Source organism: Ochotona curzoniae, unplaced genomic scaffold, assembly GCF_017591425.1.
Source record: "Ochotona curzoniae isolate NIBS_2020 unplaced genomic scaffold, NIBS_Ocur_1.0 scaffold_4505, whole genome shotgun sequence".
Lineage (NCBI taxonomy): Eukaryota > Metazoa > Chordata > Mammalia > Lagomorpha > Ochotonidae > Ochotona > Ochotona curzoniae.
The window spans coordinates 29862345-29879732 of record NW_024467118.1 but is presented as its reverse complement, the minus strand read 5'-3'; the positions used below and the strand labels follow the sequence as shown (position 1 = coordinate 29879732).

General features: G+C 47.1%; 1 protein-coding gene across 1 annotated transcript; it reads left to right on the top strand.

The window, feature by feature from the left end:
• The first annotated feature begins 166 nt into the window (after positions 1-166).
• Positions 167-14429, top strand: SGCB (sarcoglycan beta). Its single transcript, XM_040966226.1, has 6 exons — positions 167-214; positions 5675-5884; positions 8875-9060; positions 10072-10263; positions 10512-10643; positions 13080-14429. The coding sequence occupies exons 1-6, from the start codon at positions 179-181 to the stop codon at positions 13281-13283; spliced, it is 960 nt and encodes a 319-aa protein (XP_040822160.1). The 5' UTR covers positions 167-178; the 3' UTR covers positions 13284-14429.
• Positions 14430-17388: the final 2959 nt, after the last annotated feature.

Genomic DNA, 17388 nt, shown 5'->3' with positions numbered 1-17388 from the left:
GGATGCCGCGCCGAGGGATGCCGCGCCGAGGGATGCCGCGCCGGGCAGCGCGCTCGGGCTCGCGGTCCCCAGGGCAGCGGCGGGGCGGGTTGTGCGCGCGGCCGTCCGCGCCCCCGCCGTGGCGCAGGCGCACGCTGGCCGGGGGCGGCGGGCACTGCCGGGCGCGGGGCGCGGGAAGATGGCGGCGGCGGCGGCGGCTGCGGCGGCCGAGCAGGTCTGTGAGCCCCGCGGCGCCCGGGCCTGCAGGAGCGGGGAGGTCGGGGGCTGTGGGCCGGGTCCGCGACAGTGCAGACCCCCGGAGAGCCGGGCGTGAGGACCGGCGGGCGGGGCGGGGCGGGGCAGCTGTCCGCCCCGGGGATGCTGGCCAGGGCCGGGCGGGACCCTGAGCGAGGGAGTCCGGGAGCGGGGACCCCGCCGCAGCCCTGAGCCTCCCTGGGTCCCTCGGAGGAGGTGAGAAGTCGTCGCCCCCCGAGGACCCCGGGACCACCATTCCAGCCCAGAGCCTGCGCCGGGACGTGCCTGGCCCGCGCTGCCAGCAAAGATGCAGATAAAAATAACCCTGGCCCCAGCCAAGAACCCTGCAACCTTTGGCTGGGTGTCAGCTGGTGGCCAATTCTGGTCTCTGCAATCCCTGGCTCAGGAATGGCCCGGGATTCCCTCCCCTTTGTGGGTTTTGGGAGTTTGAGTCACCAGTGTAAAATTATCTCCTGTCCAGTAGGTTTCAAGTCACTTTTCAAAAAGCTCTCTGAAGTACTTTCCTGATCTACTTGGTATACTTGTAACTTGGTAGTTTAAAAGACTTCCCAAGATCAAACTAACTTGTGCCTACATTTACAGTGTGTGAGGGTGGGTGGGTGAGAGAGACGGAATATGGGTGCACAATATAAACGTGCAAAGTGGCTTATTATCATAAAAGAAATTCTCATGATTTTCATGGGCTTCTTCACTGTTGCTGACCTTTCAAAGTAACTATGTGTTGATCATTTCTTTTATAGAAGTCTTACTAGTCATCGTTGTTGAAAAATATAATCTAGTTGGCCACATTGCGTGGAGTCTTTGCAGAGATCTTCCCCAGTAGATAATGAGCTGCATTGGAAGCCTTTTAGCTGTCCCCGGAGGATGCAAGTTCTGCCTCAAGGAGCTTAAAGTCAAACTGCAGAAAAATCAGGCAGATGGTAGACAAGATGCAGATGGGGAACAGCAGCCAGCAGAGAACTGGAAAGAGCTAAGGCTGCTGGGAGCTGGGAGATGAAAGTGGGGGCTGGGCAGCCCCAGGAGTGCACTCTCCCGCCATCTACGTCCTACCTGTTGGTCCTCAGGAAGTTCTCTTCTTTCTCAGACATGTAAGCTGGTCCCTTCCTGGTTCACACTTGTGTCCTGAACTGAGTTTTTCATAGGAAGTCTCAGATCCAGGAATATGCTCACCCCTGCCCCCCCGACCAGATCACCGTGAGTATGGTTGGCAGGGCTGCCGCAGGGGAGGGCCTTGGTAAAGCTAGGTGAAAAGCAGAGCTCAGGAGGGACCCACACATGGGGTGCCGCTCTGCTCCGTTGGGCTTGGTGTTTGAACAAGGAGCCTGGCAAGTGCTCTCTGCTGTGGAGCCCACAACTTGTGTGGCTGGGCTTGTCTTCCTGGGCCATGGCTAGGGTGGGGAACCTTTTACATGCCAAGGGCCATGTGGATATTTATAGCATCACTTGCTTGGGCCAAAGGAAATGATCAAGTTCAGGGTCAGCCTGTTGTAGATGTATGGCATCTTGAGGCCTGTTGGGGTGGCCTTGGCGATCTCATGGCCTGTGGACTGGATGTTCCCTAGCCCTGTCCCCAACCCTCCTGTCACACATCCAGACTCCAGGTCCTGTCAATCTCTTTCACTGTGTCTCACCAGTGTCGCCTTCCTTGCCAGTGCTGGTGCTCAGCCAGGCCCTCGTGGGGACTGCTTGAGGGAACTGCACTGGGCATCTCATTCTCTGGGCTCTTCTAGCCCAGCGTGTCTTCTTACTGGGGTGAATTGGATTGTTCCATTAACCCATTTTGGATACTCATTGGTCCCTATCATCTTCCAGGTATAATCTGTCATTTCTTATCATAGTTCTTGTGTCATTTACTGGTCCATAACCACATCTCTCATTTTTTTTTCATCTTCCCTACCAAAATTAGCTCGCCCAGAGATGACTTGTTCTCGAGGCTTCCCAGCTGTTCTGTCCTGAATGCCCCTCTCTGCGCCTTTGCCTGGTTAACAACTGTCTGCCCTCCAAGATTCCTCTCGTACCTCAGCTGTTGCCACGCCTTCCCTGAGTGCTCGGTTCTCTTAAGTGGAGCTGCATTGCACCGCTGCATCTCCTCAGGAACTGCTTGTGCTGGCAGGCTCTGTCCCGGTGACTGCACCTGTCATCTGTCTCCTCCATGAGCCGGGATGTGAGCTTCTTGAAGGAGGCCACACTCAGTGTGCTCCAGACTGCCAAGTTGGACATGCCACAGGCATCCTTCAAATGGATGAGTCCTAGGAGGGCTCCATTTCCCCTTCTCTCCTATATGTGGACTCATTCAAACTGTAGCTAAGATTTGTACGTTGTTCATCTGTTAACTAAGGCTGTCACTTACTGCCACCAGCTGAAACACAAAACTACAGATGCAAATTTAACATCTTCTGGTGTCAGTCCTCCTCTTGGAGGTTGTAGCCTTGTACAGTGTACAACCTACTCATATTCAGCAGCTTGTTTGATTACTAAACCTTATTACCTTACTTATCTTCCTTACTACCTCATGAATTTTAAAAGCCTAATCTGCTGTGTGACAATTCCAGGCTTTTTTTCTGCTGCCCCTGCCACCACATTAAGCCTCCTGTGGCAGACCAGGCATTTCACTGCACAGTTCAGGTGCCAGTGGTCTCACATTCCGGCTTCCTGCTACTGCAGACTCAGTGGGCAGGGGTGGCTCGGGTGATCCATTCCTGCCACCCTGGAGACCAGGATTGCATTCCCAGCTGCTGTGGGCATTTGCAGTCAAGCAGAGGACGGGAGTGCCCTCTTTCACTCGGCCTCTGTCTCTACCTCTTAAGTAAATACTCTAATAGCAGTGCCCTCCTCACTCCCTGTGGTCGGAGCCTGCCTGGTCCAGCCCTGATGCCTCTTGCTGTGAACCATGTCAAGTTTGAATGGAGCAAGCCCTGCCCTTTAAGGCAGTTCTTTTCTGCTTCTTTAAAGATCCTGCCCCACCCCATCCTGTGCAGCGTGGAGCTCTAGGTCTTCACCCCGCTTGGCTGCCCTACCCCTCTCCATCACCGCACAGTTAAGTCTGCCCCCACATTAAGGTGGGGGGAAAACACTAAGACACAGCTTTCCTCTGGCAGCTGATAATTCTTTTGCAGCCTTCTCTCTCCTTTTTTCCTCTGGCCTTGAATGTAGATGTGTATGAGCTGACCCCTTTGGGGACCTGTCTGCTCCCTCTGCAGGGCTTGACTGTGTAAGTGTGGGCCCCTTTGGGGACTTGTCTGTTCCCTCCTCACCCATCTGCTACTCAGAACTGGCATCTGAAGGCTTCACAGGTCCTCAGTCCTTGACAGGTCGCATTCAGCCACGGCATGCATCACTGGTGGCCTTGCCATCCTTTGCTTTCCCACTGTCGGGCCTCCTGTGCATGTCTGCCTCCCAGGGCTGACTCCTTGCCCTCACCCCTCTGTGAGCATCTGCATCCTCAGAGCTTGACTTCATCTCTGGGTCCAGGACCCCTGACTGTCTCGCCAGTCCCAGGTGACCGTCCTCCCGCTGCCTTTGAAGCAGTGGTGTTTCTCCTTCAGCTCATGTGTAACATATGGAGTTGTCTTCTCCCTCATTCCTCAGTAACTAGTCACAATTCAATAAACATGATAATGAATGGGGATTATATCCCATCCTGAAGCATCATTTTTAGTAGCTCTTTTTCCATCTTCTTTCTCTTCACCTCAGCCCTCCATTTGCCACAACGCCCCCAGCACCTATGCATGGCTGTTCTCTCCTTCCCAAGCTCCCACACCTCTAACATCCTGTATCTTACCCGCCAAGACCAATTCTCCCAGCAGAGCTGGATCACACTCCCTTCCGCCCATTTTCCTGATGACTCCAGGTTATCCTCTCTCCTTTGAACTTGGCAGCATGGATTCGCTGTGCTAAACACCAGGACAAACGGAGTACTTCTCACTGCATTGTTAACTCTTGACATCAACAGATCCCGTCTTGTAATGCCCAGAAGACAAGGATCCTGCCTTATACGTGTTACATACTCCTGTTTATAGTACTAGTGTTTTGGCATAAATGCTTAATATGAGTTTCTTCAGTAAGCAAGTTTTCTCAGAACTCTAAACATTTTATAAGTTGGACGTTAAATATTTTTGTTTATTCCTTTTTGTGTGTGAGAGTGATATATGAGATTACTACCTAAACTGTTTTAACTATAGTCCAGGTAAGAGGTCCTAACATTTTTCCAAAATTTTTCATTTGAAATTCAGAGTTACAGAGAAAAAGAGAGACAGATAGACTGACAGCCTCCCATATGCTAGTTCACTCTCCAAATGACCAGTGAGCAGGGCTGAGTCCTGCTGAAACCAGGGGCCCAGGTCCTAGCGTCCTCCTTTGCTGCTTTCTAGGGTGTAGTGGAAAGGAGATGGATTGGAAATGAAGCAGCCAAGACTGGAACCAGTACCCAAATGGGGTACCAGTATCATAGGCAAGTGGGTTAACCTACAGGGCCACGATTCTGGCCACTTGTTTCTCTTTACACCTAAGAGCTTTCTTTATATGGGCTTTATCAGTTGATATTTATTATACCAGAAATTAAAACAAAATGTTAAGACACAGGAATGTATAAGATGTGATGATGTCATCACATATGGTCATGTAGCTTTTGGAAAACTCCTTTGCACCTTCTTGAAGTTGAGAGTAAACCAAGAAATACTGCCTCAGTATTACTATAAAATCTATTTAACATGCCGACCCTGCAAAATGCACAACTGACCACACATCTCACCAACACATCTACACTTGAGAACTATTAGTTTGAGTAATATTAGCTTTTTAGTCAGTAGAATTACAAATAACAGATTGTGCCAGCATTCCAAATTCTTTTCCTACATATGATACATACATGTAAACAAAGTAATAAATCATTAATTGAAAAAAACAAGATTGTATACCGTATGGAGCACATGTCAACTCAGGCTGAAGCTGAGCTCTAGAACTGTTGAAAAACAAAGAGGGGAAATATGCTATCAGCTAGTCAGACAGCAGAGAGGGACAGAGAGATCTTCTATTTACTGGTTCATTCCCCAAATAGCCACAACAGTAGGGGCTGGACTGGGCTGAAGCCAAGAACCAGGAGCTTCCTGCATTCTCCAGTGTGGATGCAGGGGCCCAAGGACTTTGAGCCATCCTCCACTGCTTTCCCAGGCCATCCCCTGGGAGCAGGATTGGAAGTGGGGCAGCTGAAACTTGAACTGGCACCCATATGGGATGCCAACATCACAGGTGCCATGCTGACACCAGTCCTAGAGGGTTCTTCTCCGCTGTCCCTCTACGCACAGTGATGTCCTTACTTGGAGTCTGCAACTCAGTGTGACCTGCAGTTACAGCCAACACTTAGCAAACAGGTGTATCATCAACACTGACATAGCTCCATCGTGTTGTGCTTTGTCCTCAGCAAAGTTCCAATGGCCCCGTCAAGAAGTCCATGCGGGAGAAGGCTGTGGAGAGGCGGAACGTGAATAAAGAGCACAACAGTAACTTTAAGGCCGGATATATTCCCATTGATGAGGACCGACTCCATAAAACTGGGCTGCGGGGCAGAAAGGGCAACCTGGCCATTTGTGTGATCATCCTGCTCTTCATCCTGGCCGTCATCAACCTGATTGTGAGTGAGCAGCACAGAGCTCTCTGTGGCTCCCGGGGCTGGGGCTGAGGGGGTACCCTGTGCATCAGCCTCTTAAGGTCATGGACTTGTCTGTAGCCTTCACTGGGCCTTGCTTGTTTTCTGCTTTTTCATGCAAGTTTTATTTCCCATTGGATTTAATCAATACTTTATGCATAAAAATCATGCTATGTTAATATTTCCATGGTGTCGGATCATTTAGGAACAGATGTCAATAGCTTATCTTTTAATCAGGGTAGAGTTAATAGAAGAGAACATGGGATTTAATTGCCCTTGGCCTCTCTTAAAAGAAAGAAAAAAACAGAATCCTTTTTAATTTCATATCACTTTTCCTGCTTTTCCTGTTGCCTCTTCAGCTTGATTTTCAGCAGAAAAGCAGTGGTGCCTTTTCCGCTGCTGACAGTGGAGGGTGGCATCTCAACGTCCTCACTCCCTGATGTACAAGAAGGAACGAGCGTGGGAAGCTGATGCACACACGTGGCGCTCAAGGCCAGACAGGCTGCCTGTCTGAGGTCCCTCTTATTTCATAGAAGGCGGCTCCCTAGGCCAAGGCTGGGGCTGTGCGAGAGGTACCCAGCAGCCCTTGAGCCTGCAGGCCGACATTTCAGAGCAAGTAACCACTGGGCAGCCCAGGACTACTGATGACAACCATGGTTGCAGACATTCCAGTGTGGTTCTGTGTATGCCGTTTTTGACTTGTAATGTACTTAAGCCAGGCATTTGATGGGCTTCCAAAATGTCTTGTGTCTAATTCCTCATTCAGGAAGAAAATTAGGAGGGGCACATATTCTGGATTGATTTTGCAAATGTACTTCATCAGAGATGCCCAGTTCAGATAGCAGAACAAAAACTGTCTTTATCCTCCTCTCCACAAGCTCATGCCAGAGTGACAGAACCCCCCTGGAAGCCTAAGTGTGGGCTGCTTCCTCTCAGCACCACCCCCTCCCAACAAACTGGTGAAAACTCACCCAGTCTCCCTGACCCGGTCCCTGGCTGACAGCCTCCCTGTAGCGTGAGCTCCGAGCCAGGAGTCAGTGGCTTTGGAAGAAATCTCCAAGTCCTAAAAAATGAGAGACCCCAAACACAGAAAACCACACAGAAAACAAATTCAGGAAGATGGGGAAAATACAGTGAATTACAGAAATTCCCCCAAAAATAAATGTCTTGAAAAAATAAGAGGATATTATATCCATGAAACAAGAATAAGATGCCATTTAAAAGGAACAATTAAAGAACTCAGAAAAATGTGCCTACATAGAGACATGGATGGATAGATATACATAAAATGAATGCTATATATATATATGGATAGATGTATGGATAAATCAGTAAATAAATAGTAGATAAAACAAACTAATCCAGAAAGCTCAACAAATTTAAAAAACCTAGTGTAGGAGCTCTAACATGCTGTCAACAGGAGTTTCAGAAAGGGAAGACACGAGAGAGAAGGTTTTTAGATAAATTAAAATCTCCTAGAACGGATTGAAGATCGTCATTCTGTGTCTAGCATGGTGCATAAAAAAGAATTATGCTAAGGCTGTCAGTGTGGAAGTTAAGCAAGTCAGGACTGGGACAGGTGTTCTGGCCAGCACTTGAACTTCTCGCATTAGAGCACCTGGGCTGGACTCACCGCTCCACTGCTGATGGCAGCTTCCTGCTACTGCACACCTTGGCGCACTCGGTTCACTGGGTCCCTGCCACCCCATGGGAAACGTGGACTGGCACCCTAACTCCCTCCTGGCCATTTGCAGGTACTTGGCGATGAAAATACTCTCATCCCATTCTCTCCTCTCTCTCTGGCTCTGGCTCTTAAATAATTTTTTAAATTATTAACGTAAAAACCAGGAATATAAAAGACCTTAACCCTTCAGAGCAGAAATGGATTATATGTGATGAATATACATTCAGGTGTCACTGGCCCTTGCAGAAGCAGCCTGGGTCCTGGGGGGCAGTAAAGCAGGAACTTTGCATGTTCAGAAAGAACATAATTTCAAATCTAGAACTGTTCTCCTAGCCAGACCTTCAGCTGGATATGGAGGGTTCTAAAGACACATTTGTGTCTGCACCTAGCCAAAGTCCGAAAGTCCACCTTCTCATACTTTGTTTCTAAGCAAGCCACTGGAAGATTCACCTCCCAGGAAGAGGCAATAAGCCAAGGGAGGTGAAGAAAGGGAGATGGGAGACAGGGTATCCAGCACCAGAGGATGATGGGAGTGTGAAGGCCTAGACAGTGAAGTGGGCTGTGCAGGAGGCTTGGGGAGGCTCCCGTCTCCCCTGGCACAGGAACATAGGGGCTCCAGAAAACAACGTACTGGGAGGGATAGGACCGACTCATTTTCTGAGAAGACTGGACGTGGAACACTTTTTTTTTGAGGGATCTTACATTTGTATTGGAAGGCTTGACGTTTAGATTTTCCAAGAAACTCAGTGAGTTCAAGACAGGAATATTGAGCTCTGCAAAGCAGAGTGCACTGGCCCCAGAGCCCCGTGTCAGCTGCAGTGGGAAATGGCATGCACCTGGTCATAAGACTGAGCAGGATTTAACTGAGTTGTGAGACTGCAATTACCAGAAAAAAGGGGGTATAAATGTCCCCAAATTTTCATCTGCTAAAATAGAAAGTCACTAGTTACAATCTAAAATTAACAAGCAACGAAATAATACCATCCAAGTATTATTTAGACATAGAAAGAAAAATCTAGAAGAAATAGCTAGAATTACTGAAAGGGGTTGGCTCTGGGGAATAAAATGTAGACAAGGTAGAAGAAATATATTGTTTTAATTACCCCTGGTGCATCCTGTTAGCTGTTTTTGCATGATACTTTGATAAAAACAAAACTGGTTCTATGTAAAAGCAGAAAATCAATTGATATGTTCTAGGAAGTATTTCAACTTGGGGTCCCTGAGGTTTTCTATTTGTCTCCCACTTGTGTTGAATGTATGCTATCAACAGGGGGCTCACGTTGTTTTTCAGATAACACTTGTTATCTGGGCTGTGATTCGCATCGGGCCGAATGGCTGTGACAGCCTGGAATTCCACGAAAGCGGCCTGCTCCGCTTCAAGCAAGTGTCTGACATGGGGGTTATTCACCCTCTCTACAGGAGCACCGTGGGAGGAAGGAGGAATGAAAATTTGGTCATCACTGGCAACAACCAGCCTGTGAGTAACCCTGCTGCCTGAAGTCCAGCATGGGGAAGGCAGGGACAGGGGGCAGGGGATGGCATTAGAAGAAAAGTGTTTGCAAAAATCTACAGCTGGTGATTAGAAATTGACATTTTCCCTTAGAGGAAATTGATATGTTGCTGGTGTACATTCCTAAGCATGTATAATACTGACTGTGTAATAATTAAGTCATCAAGATTAAGTCACATGATTGGTCTTAGAATCAGTCAGAGTCAGCTGCTGACTTAATGCTGTAGGCATTGGTCCATAGGTGTGTTTTCTGTGACGGCTGTCCTTAGAGTCACAGAGGACACTATTTTCCTTCTGGGAAAGCCACTGAAGAATAACCTCTCCCTAGGAAAATGCCTGGATTTTCCAGGAATCTGGAAGATAACAAATCAGTCTAGGCAGTGGCTGCTGTAACAGGTTTTCAAGTGAGCAAAACCTCCAGGAAGCATCGTCACTGCTGCTCTGGCTATTGTGGGCCTTGAACTGGGTTCCCATCCACCCAGGCACTTGGGCAGGGCAGTTAAACAAGCAGAGAAGCCTTCATTTAATATTCAGAATTTTAATTAAGTAACCTGAGAGGCACAAAGAGACAGGCAGAGATTCCATCCTAGGCTGCCCCCGCTACCAGGAGCCAGGATCTCGGAGAGCAAGCCGGGGGCAGGGGGGGGAGGGGGAAGGCTGATCACCCCCCCCTCCCGGGCTGTGCATTAGCAGGAAGCTAGCCTGGGACACAAGCAAGGACTCAGTCCAGCACTCCAGCAGGGCTTGCGGGCATTCCAAGCAGTGCTGTGACTGCCACTGCGAAACGCCCGCCTCAGAGCCTTCGTTTTAGAAGGTTCTTCTGGGGGCAGAGGGGAGGGAAGGCACAGATACAGCATTTGGAGTTAGTCCATTATTGCAGTTTTTTAAAATGCTGCATTTTTTTTTTAAGATCACATTCTTTGTGAATTTTAGCCACAGTCTTTGAAAACACGTTCCCAGTAAGATGTTTTTCTGCAGATTGTTTTCCAGCAAGGGACAACAAAGCTCAGTGTGGAGAAGAACAAGACGTCCATTACGAGTGACATTGGTATGCAGTTCGTGGACCCAAGGACACAGAATGTCTTATTCAGCACAGACTACGAAACTCATGAGTTTCATTTGCCAAGTGGTGTGAAAAGTCTGAATGTTCAAAAAGCATCCACTGAAAGGGTATGACTTATGTTGTCTGCTTGGAAGGGAGAGCATTGTGGCAGGCGGCCTCACTGCTGTAAGCGGTGGGCAGATTGCTCAGGACTGGTTCTGGCTCTGTCTTTAGATTACTCACCAATTCATAAGTCATGTCTATCTCCATTTTAATGTCTGTAAGATGAACGAAAAACTTGCATTTCCTATGTCATATTTGAAACTTTTTGTTCATCTTAAAGTTCTTTTCAGTATTTTTTTTTAAACATTTTCAGATTACCAGCAATGCCACCAGTGATTTAAATATAAAAGTCGATGGGAGAGCTATTGTGCGTGGAAATGAAGGTGTTTTCATTATGGGCAAAACCATTGAGTTTCACATGGGCGGTAACATGGAGCTGAAGGCTGTGAGTATTATTTTAAGAGTTTAAGAGAATTATTAGGTCTTTAGATATTTAAATCCATGTGTGGAACATACAGTCGTTAAAAATGATGATGTAGCTGTATATTTTCTGTCTTGGAAATATATTAAAAATGGATTGTAGAGTGAAACAAAGATGCAAAACAGTTTGTGAAATATTGCATGTGTATTTTTCAGAACATATATATGTTTATAAAAACCTAGAAGTGTATATGAAAACACAACAAAATTTAGCAGTAGGCAGCAGGATCTCAGAGAATTGCACTTATTTCTGCTAGCTGGTATTTCCTAGATTTGAGGGTAGGCATAGAAATCGCTCGTATTTCTGCAGTGCCCTCTGCCCAGGGGAGGGGTGTTCCAAGGCTGCCCTCCTCCCACCAGGAGAAAGGATGTCTGAAAGATGTTTGCCTGTATTGTGGCTGTTAGAAGCACAGTTTTCTTTGTGCTCCCCACTTTCTATCTGAGCATTAACAGGTATCGAGCTTCGCATGAAGGAGCCATGAGCCCAGCACCGCTGTACTGCCATGCACATCTGGGCCAAGCATCTTTCATCAGAACACCTCGGGTGCTGCCGAGTGCTAACCCAACACCGACTCAGCTGGTCTAACCATGCTTTCTTCCTAAAACAAAAGCAAAGTAAAACCTTATCATAAGTCTCTCTTTCTTAAAGAAAGGAATCCAATTTCATCATTCTAAAACAACCAACTTTAAAATATTAAGTGGCTGTTTGGCTTTCGTCAACACATTTCCCTCTAAATCCTGCAACCCGCGCCTGGTTAGTAATGAAGAGCCTGCTGTGGGATCGCAGGGGAGCTCAGCAGCCAGGGTGAATGCTTTGTACACCATCACAGCGGGTCACCAAGGGCTGGTGCTGTCCACCTTCCAAAGCGCAGTGAATTACAGGAAACCATCAGCAAATTTCCGAACTCTTTTTTTTTTCCACTTGAAATGTCTTCTTCTGTTCTATCCTGTCAGTTTAACAAAGATTTAGCTGCTTTGAAGCAGGCATGCACACACTCAGTGGTTAACTGAGCTAGCCATTAAGAAAGAATCTTACCTGGAAAACACTCCTTGAGAAACCATTTTTAGAGAAAGTACAGCTAAATGACCACCAGGTGGCAGCAACGGAACAAAATTGGAACTCTAGTCCCTCAGGCATTGCAGCGGGAGCAGGCAACATTGCTGCTTAATCAGCCACTGCTCTTTACAACCAACTTTCTCTTGCTGCTTCAAATACTGCCTACACTGCTTCAACTTCTCCCCCGAAATGAGACTCATGCATCAAACTACCCACCTACCTTCTCTAGGGTGAACCCAGCAAATGTAATAAGTCTTAAATCTTAATGTCCTCCTTCACAGCACACAAGCATCCCTCCATGTCCCCATTGTGCACATGGGTGTCCCTCAGTCCTTATGGCTGTACCTCCCAAAGATGCCTAGAGTCGGATCATTTCCATGACTTCCACTACCATGCTGTACACCACCCTCACTGCTGATCTGGGCTGCAGGAGCAGCCTCCCCGTCAATGCCTGGTCCTTGTCGTCCGATACCACATGGCAGGCAGAGTGGACTTTTTAAAAGGATCCTGTCACTGCCCTATTTGGAACCCTCGAACTGGCTTCCCACCCATTTTGGAACACAATCAAGCGACCATTCCTCAGACACTGATGCCTCCTCACCAATGATCTCTTGGCTCCTCACCTATCTGTTGGTCCCCGCACTCTGCATCACCCACCCCAGTCTCTTCCCAGCGTGTGTCCCATGTGACAGTCCCACCCCATTGCAATACCAACACTGTGAGAGCTAGGACTGGGCCTGTGCTATTCTGCATCTGCAGCACCTAGAGGAGTGACTGTCCTTGGTCAGCACATACTGATCATCAGGCAGAAGAATGAAAGAAGAGAGAGAGAGTGTGTGTCCCTGAAGAGGAAGGCTTCTGAGCCTGACATGCAAGAACATTCCCGGGACAGTGGGCTGACAAAGCAGCTCTCCAGAGAGCGTCCTCTGGGTGCCTGCACATAAACACACACAGCTAGAACGTGTACTGTGTGTCACAGAAAGATTGGTGTTAAAGTTCACCCTGTCTAGGAGAAAAATAGTCTCATCATCACAGATTCACCATTAACTCTCTGTTACAACTCACAAAGGAAAATGACCCGAAATTTTATCACACTCAAATTTCAGACCCATTGAGGGAAGCCTTCTGGAACTGTAGCTAGTCACTGAGGAACAGACGGAAGTTGCGGCTGTGTTGACATGCGTTCAGCATAAACGGGGTCCGCTCCTCGAGTCTGGAGGCTGGCTTTGTTTGCCCTTGTCGCTATTGTTTTGGTCGTGGCTACTCTCACTGCAGAGTGAGTCCAGCCTGGTAACTAGACCCACTCCTGGAGGTTATTTAAACCTATCACATTTCTCCCAACAGGAAAACAGCATCATCCTCAATGGGACAGTGACGGTCAGCACAACCCGCCTGCCGAGTGCGTCCGGCACAGACCAGCTGGGCAGCAACGACTGGGTGCGTTACAAGCTCTGCATGTGCGCCGACGGCACCCTCTTCAAAGTGCAAGTCACCAGCCAGAACATGGGCTGCCAAACTGCCGACAATCCGTGCGGGAGCACGCACTAGGCGGCCCTCACAAGCCACTGCCGGGTTCCCAGTCAGACTGGGCCTTTTGTTACGCGGGTGCATGCGAACCCTCGTTTCTCCACAGCGTGCAAGAACTCAACTACGACAAACCTGAACTGCAGAGCGCGGCTCTGTCTGCCACGTGGTCACCGCATTTCACACTAGTTCTCAGAGAGTCTAATTCTTACACATTAAGTTGCACTGATCTGCCAAGGACCGTGCTCATGAGGAATCATGAGAAATGAATAGCATCAAAACTCATTTTCCAAGAGGTGTTTTTTTCAAACCCCACTCTGCTCTGTCTGAGGATAAAGGACGAAGCACCTGCTGAGCCCCACGTAGGTGAGCTTTCAGACCCCAACAGGGAGCAACCCCCACCCCCGAAACCATCACAAAACACGGTCAGCGTTTCCATCTGTGGCTTCGGGCTTCCAGAGGGAGAGCTGTAGGTTTTAGCACTTTGCCCTGAAGCCACATCTACATGCAAGAACTCAGCCTATGGGAGACGGTAAGAAACTGGATTGAAAGAAAAGACTCCATGATCGGATGTGTACTTAAAATAATGAGAACTGTTAAGTGTTCACAATGTGGTATAAACTAAAACACAATCTCAACATTAACTTCTGAGTCACAGTGAGAGATGTCACAGAGCACCTTGTGTGTAAGATGGCTGGTACCCACCACAACTCTGAGAACAGATGCTGTCAGCTCCCTTTATCCACAGAGCACTGGGAATCAGAGAAGTGAGGACATTTGCCTGCAATCATGTGGTCAATTCAGGTGACTGCAAATGCCATGTTGTTGCTATCCGCACCGAATTTTTCAGTTGTTACAACTCCAGAGGAACAAAGGCCAATTCAGACTTACCCAAACAAGTGGGAATCACAAAACAAATACGCTGATTCTATTAAAAATACTAGATCACATGTCAGATTAAAAATGACCAATCACTGTCACATTCTAAACCCTTTTGAGCTGATTATAAACTATCGTCCCAGGGACGGGCCTGCTTGTGGCTTACCCGAGTTCCCTAACCTTTAAGCCTTGCCCCCTGAAGTACCTGAATGGGTGCCAGGGAGATAGATATTTCTACCATCAGCTCTCCAGGCAACACAGTGCAAAGTGGGCAGACCGTGGGCCCAAACAAGGCCTGTGGGCTAGCAGGGGGCCTGGGTGTCGGGAAACACTGGAGACAGGAGGCTAACGTAGGTAACACAGGAAGTTGTCACTGGGTTTATCCATACCCTTGATGTCACTGTCCCATTGTAATTCTTTATAGTCCTCAAGCCTGTTGATTTTTAAAAATGTATTTCATATTTTATTGAAAAGAAACTGCAATAATTAAGGCATCCACAAGATCAGGGACTTGGATCTATCCCACCTTCTCTCATACCTCGACCCTCCCACCCTAGTCAGTGGTCCTCATGGGTGCGCATTCTTCTCAACTATGTGAACAACATCAAAAATAAAATTAAAAAAAAAAACAACAACAACAGGGACTTGGTATGCAGAGACGTACAGTAAGGCCTCCCCCTGCAGTCAGGTGCAACCATCAGGTGGTTCTGTCATGGTAGCGTTCCAATGGATAAGAAAATCAATCCAAACGCAATTCCTAGTCATTACTGTCAGAGTTCTGATAGAAAACCAAATACTTTAGAATTAATGCCAATAAATTATCCTGAATAAAAGTACAGTTTTAAAACAAAAAGTTATACCTAACCAAGTACAGTTTTTAAATGAATTATGACCTCTTAATGTTCCTGGTTGTAATGCTATCTGAACCCATTTGGATATATTTGGTATCATTTAGTATGTGATGGTACTCAACAGCCATAGTTGGAATTTTCATCTAGATACTTGGCCTATTTTTAAATTGTACATTTATTACTTGTCTGCTCTATTTAGATTTGGTTTTGAAAGTTTCCTTAAATAAATATTTTTCCAAAAACCACAGAACGCTATGTTAGAAAATATTATTGAAAGTAACTCATGAGACAATCTATTTTTACTGCTCTTTGAGAAACACATGTGTTTTTTTTGACGCATCTCCATTAAATGCTTTTGACCCAAGAGGGAATTTGAATGTCTTTCTAGAACTGGTTGGTAATAGGGAATTTAGGATACTTGACAGGAAGACCTTGCTTTTTCTCCCTGAAACACAAGCCATACCCCGAGCAGCAGCACACGGGCGCTTCCGCCATGTTCCACCCATTTCTACCCACGATCTCGGGTGATGCAGTGTGGCCTCGCAACTGCTCCTCACCGCCAGAATACTTCTCTGTCATCTGAAGACATTCCTTCTCCTGGTGTGTGTCCACTGTCCTGTCCTGCACGCCGGCAGCAGGAGCAGAGGCCCAGGAAGAGGTCGGTGACAAAGGCAGCCCCAGGATGAAAAAACAAGGGCAACAAATGGCATCTGTGTAATATCTTTTTAGACTGTAATGGACAGGTAGGAAAAATGCAAGGGACTTCCCAGCGTACAACATATTAAAATGGACTTACTGTAGTCTTTCTGCATTGTGATAATACATCCTGTGTGACAGCTTCAACAATGAAAAGTGGACATTCCGAATGAGTGGATTTAAAGAATTCTGTGGTGCTGAACTTAGCAAAGAAGATATCACTGAAATTCTGATCATTTTATTAATTGTTTTAAAAATATTGAGAGGGGCAAGGATTACAAATTGCATCGTAGAGAAAATGATTCAGCTTGCAACCTAAAGGTTCAGGAGTTTTATTTGTAGTCATAACTATTAATGCCTTCTACTCACAATAAAAGTTCTATGAACAGTCTGCTGTGAGTTCTTAATGGTTATACATTAACACATTGCTGCCTAGTCATGCGCACACGATGAGTCTGAGTGTGGCTCAGGAACGGGACTGTCGGGGTTTGTGTAAGCGCTGTGGAATCCCAGAAGTCCAAAGTGTACTTCCCCGCCAGGCTGTACCTCTGAAAGGCCTCTCTCCTGCACCTGCAGGAAATGGGCTCCCGGTGGCCACAGTGAGCTGGCCAACCGGAGGCCAGAGCCCGGAGATGCTGCTGTGAGGGCCTGTCGTAGGCCAGGCTCTGAGGCAGGCTGGGTGGAACCAACCAGGCGTGGGTCAGAAACCCCACCTGGTGGGACCCAGCCCCGGATCCACTGGGACGGCCGGCAGGACTGCAGGTATGCCTCCTGTGTGGTGGTTGCTTTTGTTCTGATGGGTCCTCTCCTTTCCTTGTATATAAGATCAACTCGGCGTTTCCCTTCTACTTTGCTTTTCTGTTTTGTTTTCCCTAAGACACACACTTCATACTGGACTTCAGTTTGTGTCCATTTTGATATTGACATTTACCTAATTATTCCCCATTTCCTCAGGAACTTTTTCTGGAGTTTCCAGTGGTGGCTAATTTGTATGTAAATGTCGATCATTTTTCTTTACAAATGAGTACGATTCTCTTGGAGGTATCCGATTACCCTCTGCTAGCTGTCTTGAGCTCTATTAGCTAATCTATAGATCTTGTCAACTTACAAAAAGCAGAGAGTACATTTTAAAATCATTTTTTTTCTCAGAAAAATCATTGATGTCAATACTGCCAAGTTGTGTACCTCTGCAGAGGGATGGTTTATTGTCGCTGCTGTCACAGTAGTTTGGTGTACCACTGCACATGTGAGGACCACAGCGTCCTCCAGAGAAGCATGTATCTTTTCCACTGGGCAAATTAATTCAATTTCTGGTATTTTCTAAGGAGCAAACTATAAAAACAAGTAACTGTTCCATGCCGTAGGGCACCTTAACAGTTCATGGCCACATGTGCCTGAATTTAGATGCCCTTCAAAATACGAGGGAACTGACCTTGCATGAAACAAGTTTAAAATTTACATCATAGATTTCATTCATGGAGACAGGGTATAGTGCCATGACAGAATACAGACTATTAAAATATGAAACATGGGTGTTTATACAGCACACATCTCAGTCCTAATCTTTGGGGGAAGTTCAAAACACACAAAGCAAGGCACTAACCATGCATGATACAGTATTCATGTTCAAACTCAAGGTTACCAACATTCACTCTTTACTAAAAGATTTCTGAAAATAAAAAAAAAAATTAGAGGCTAAAGCA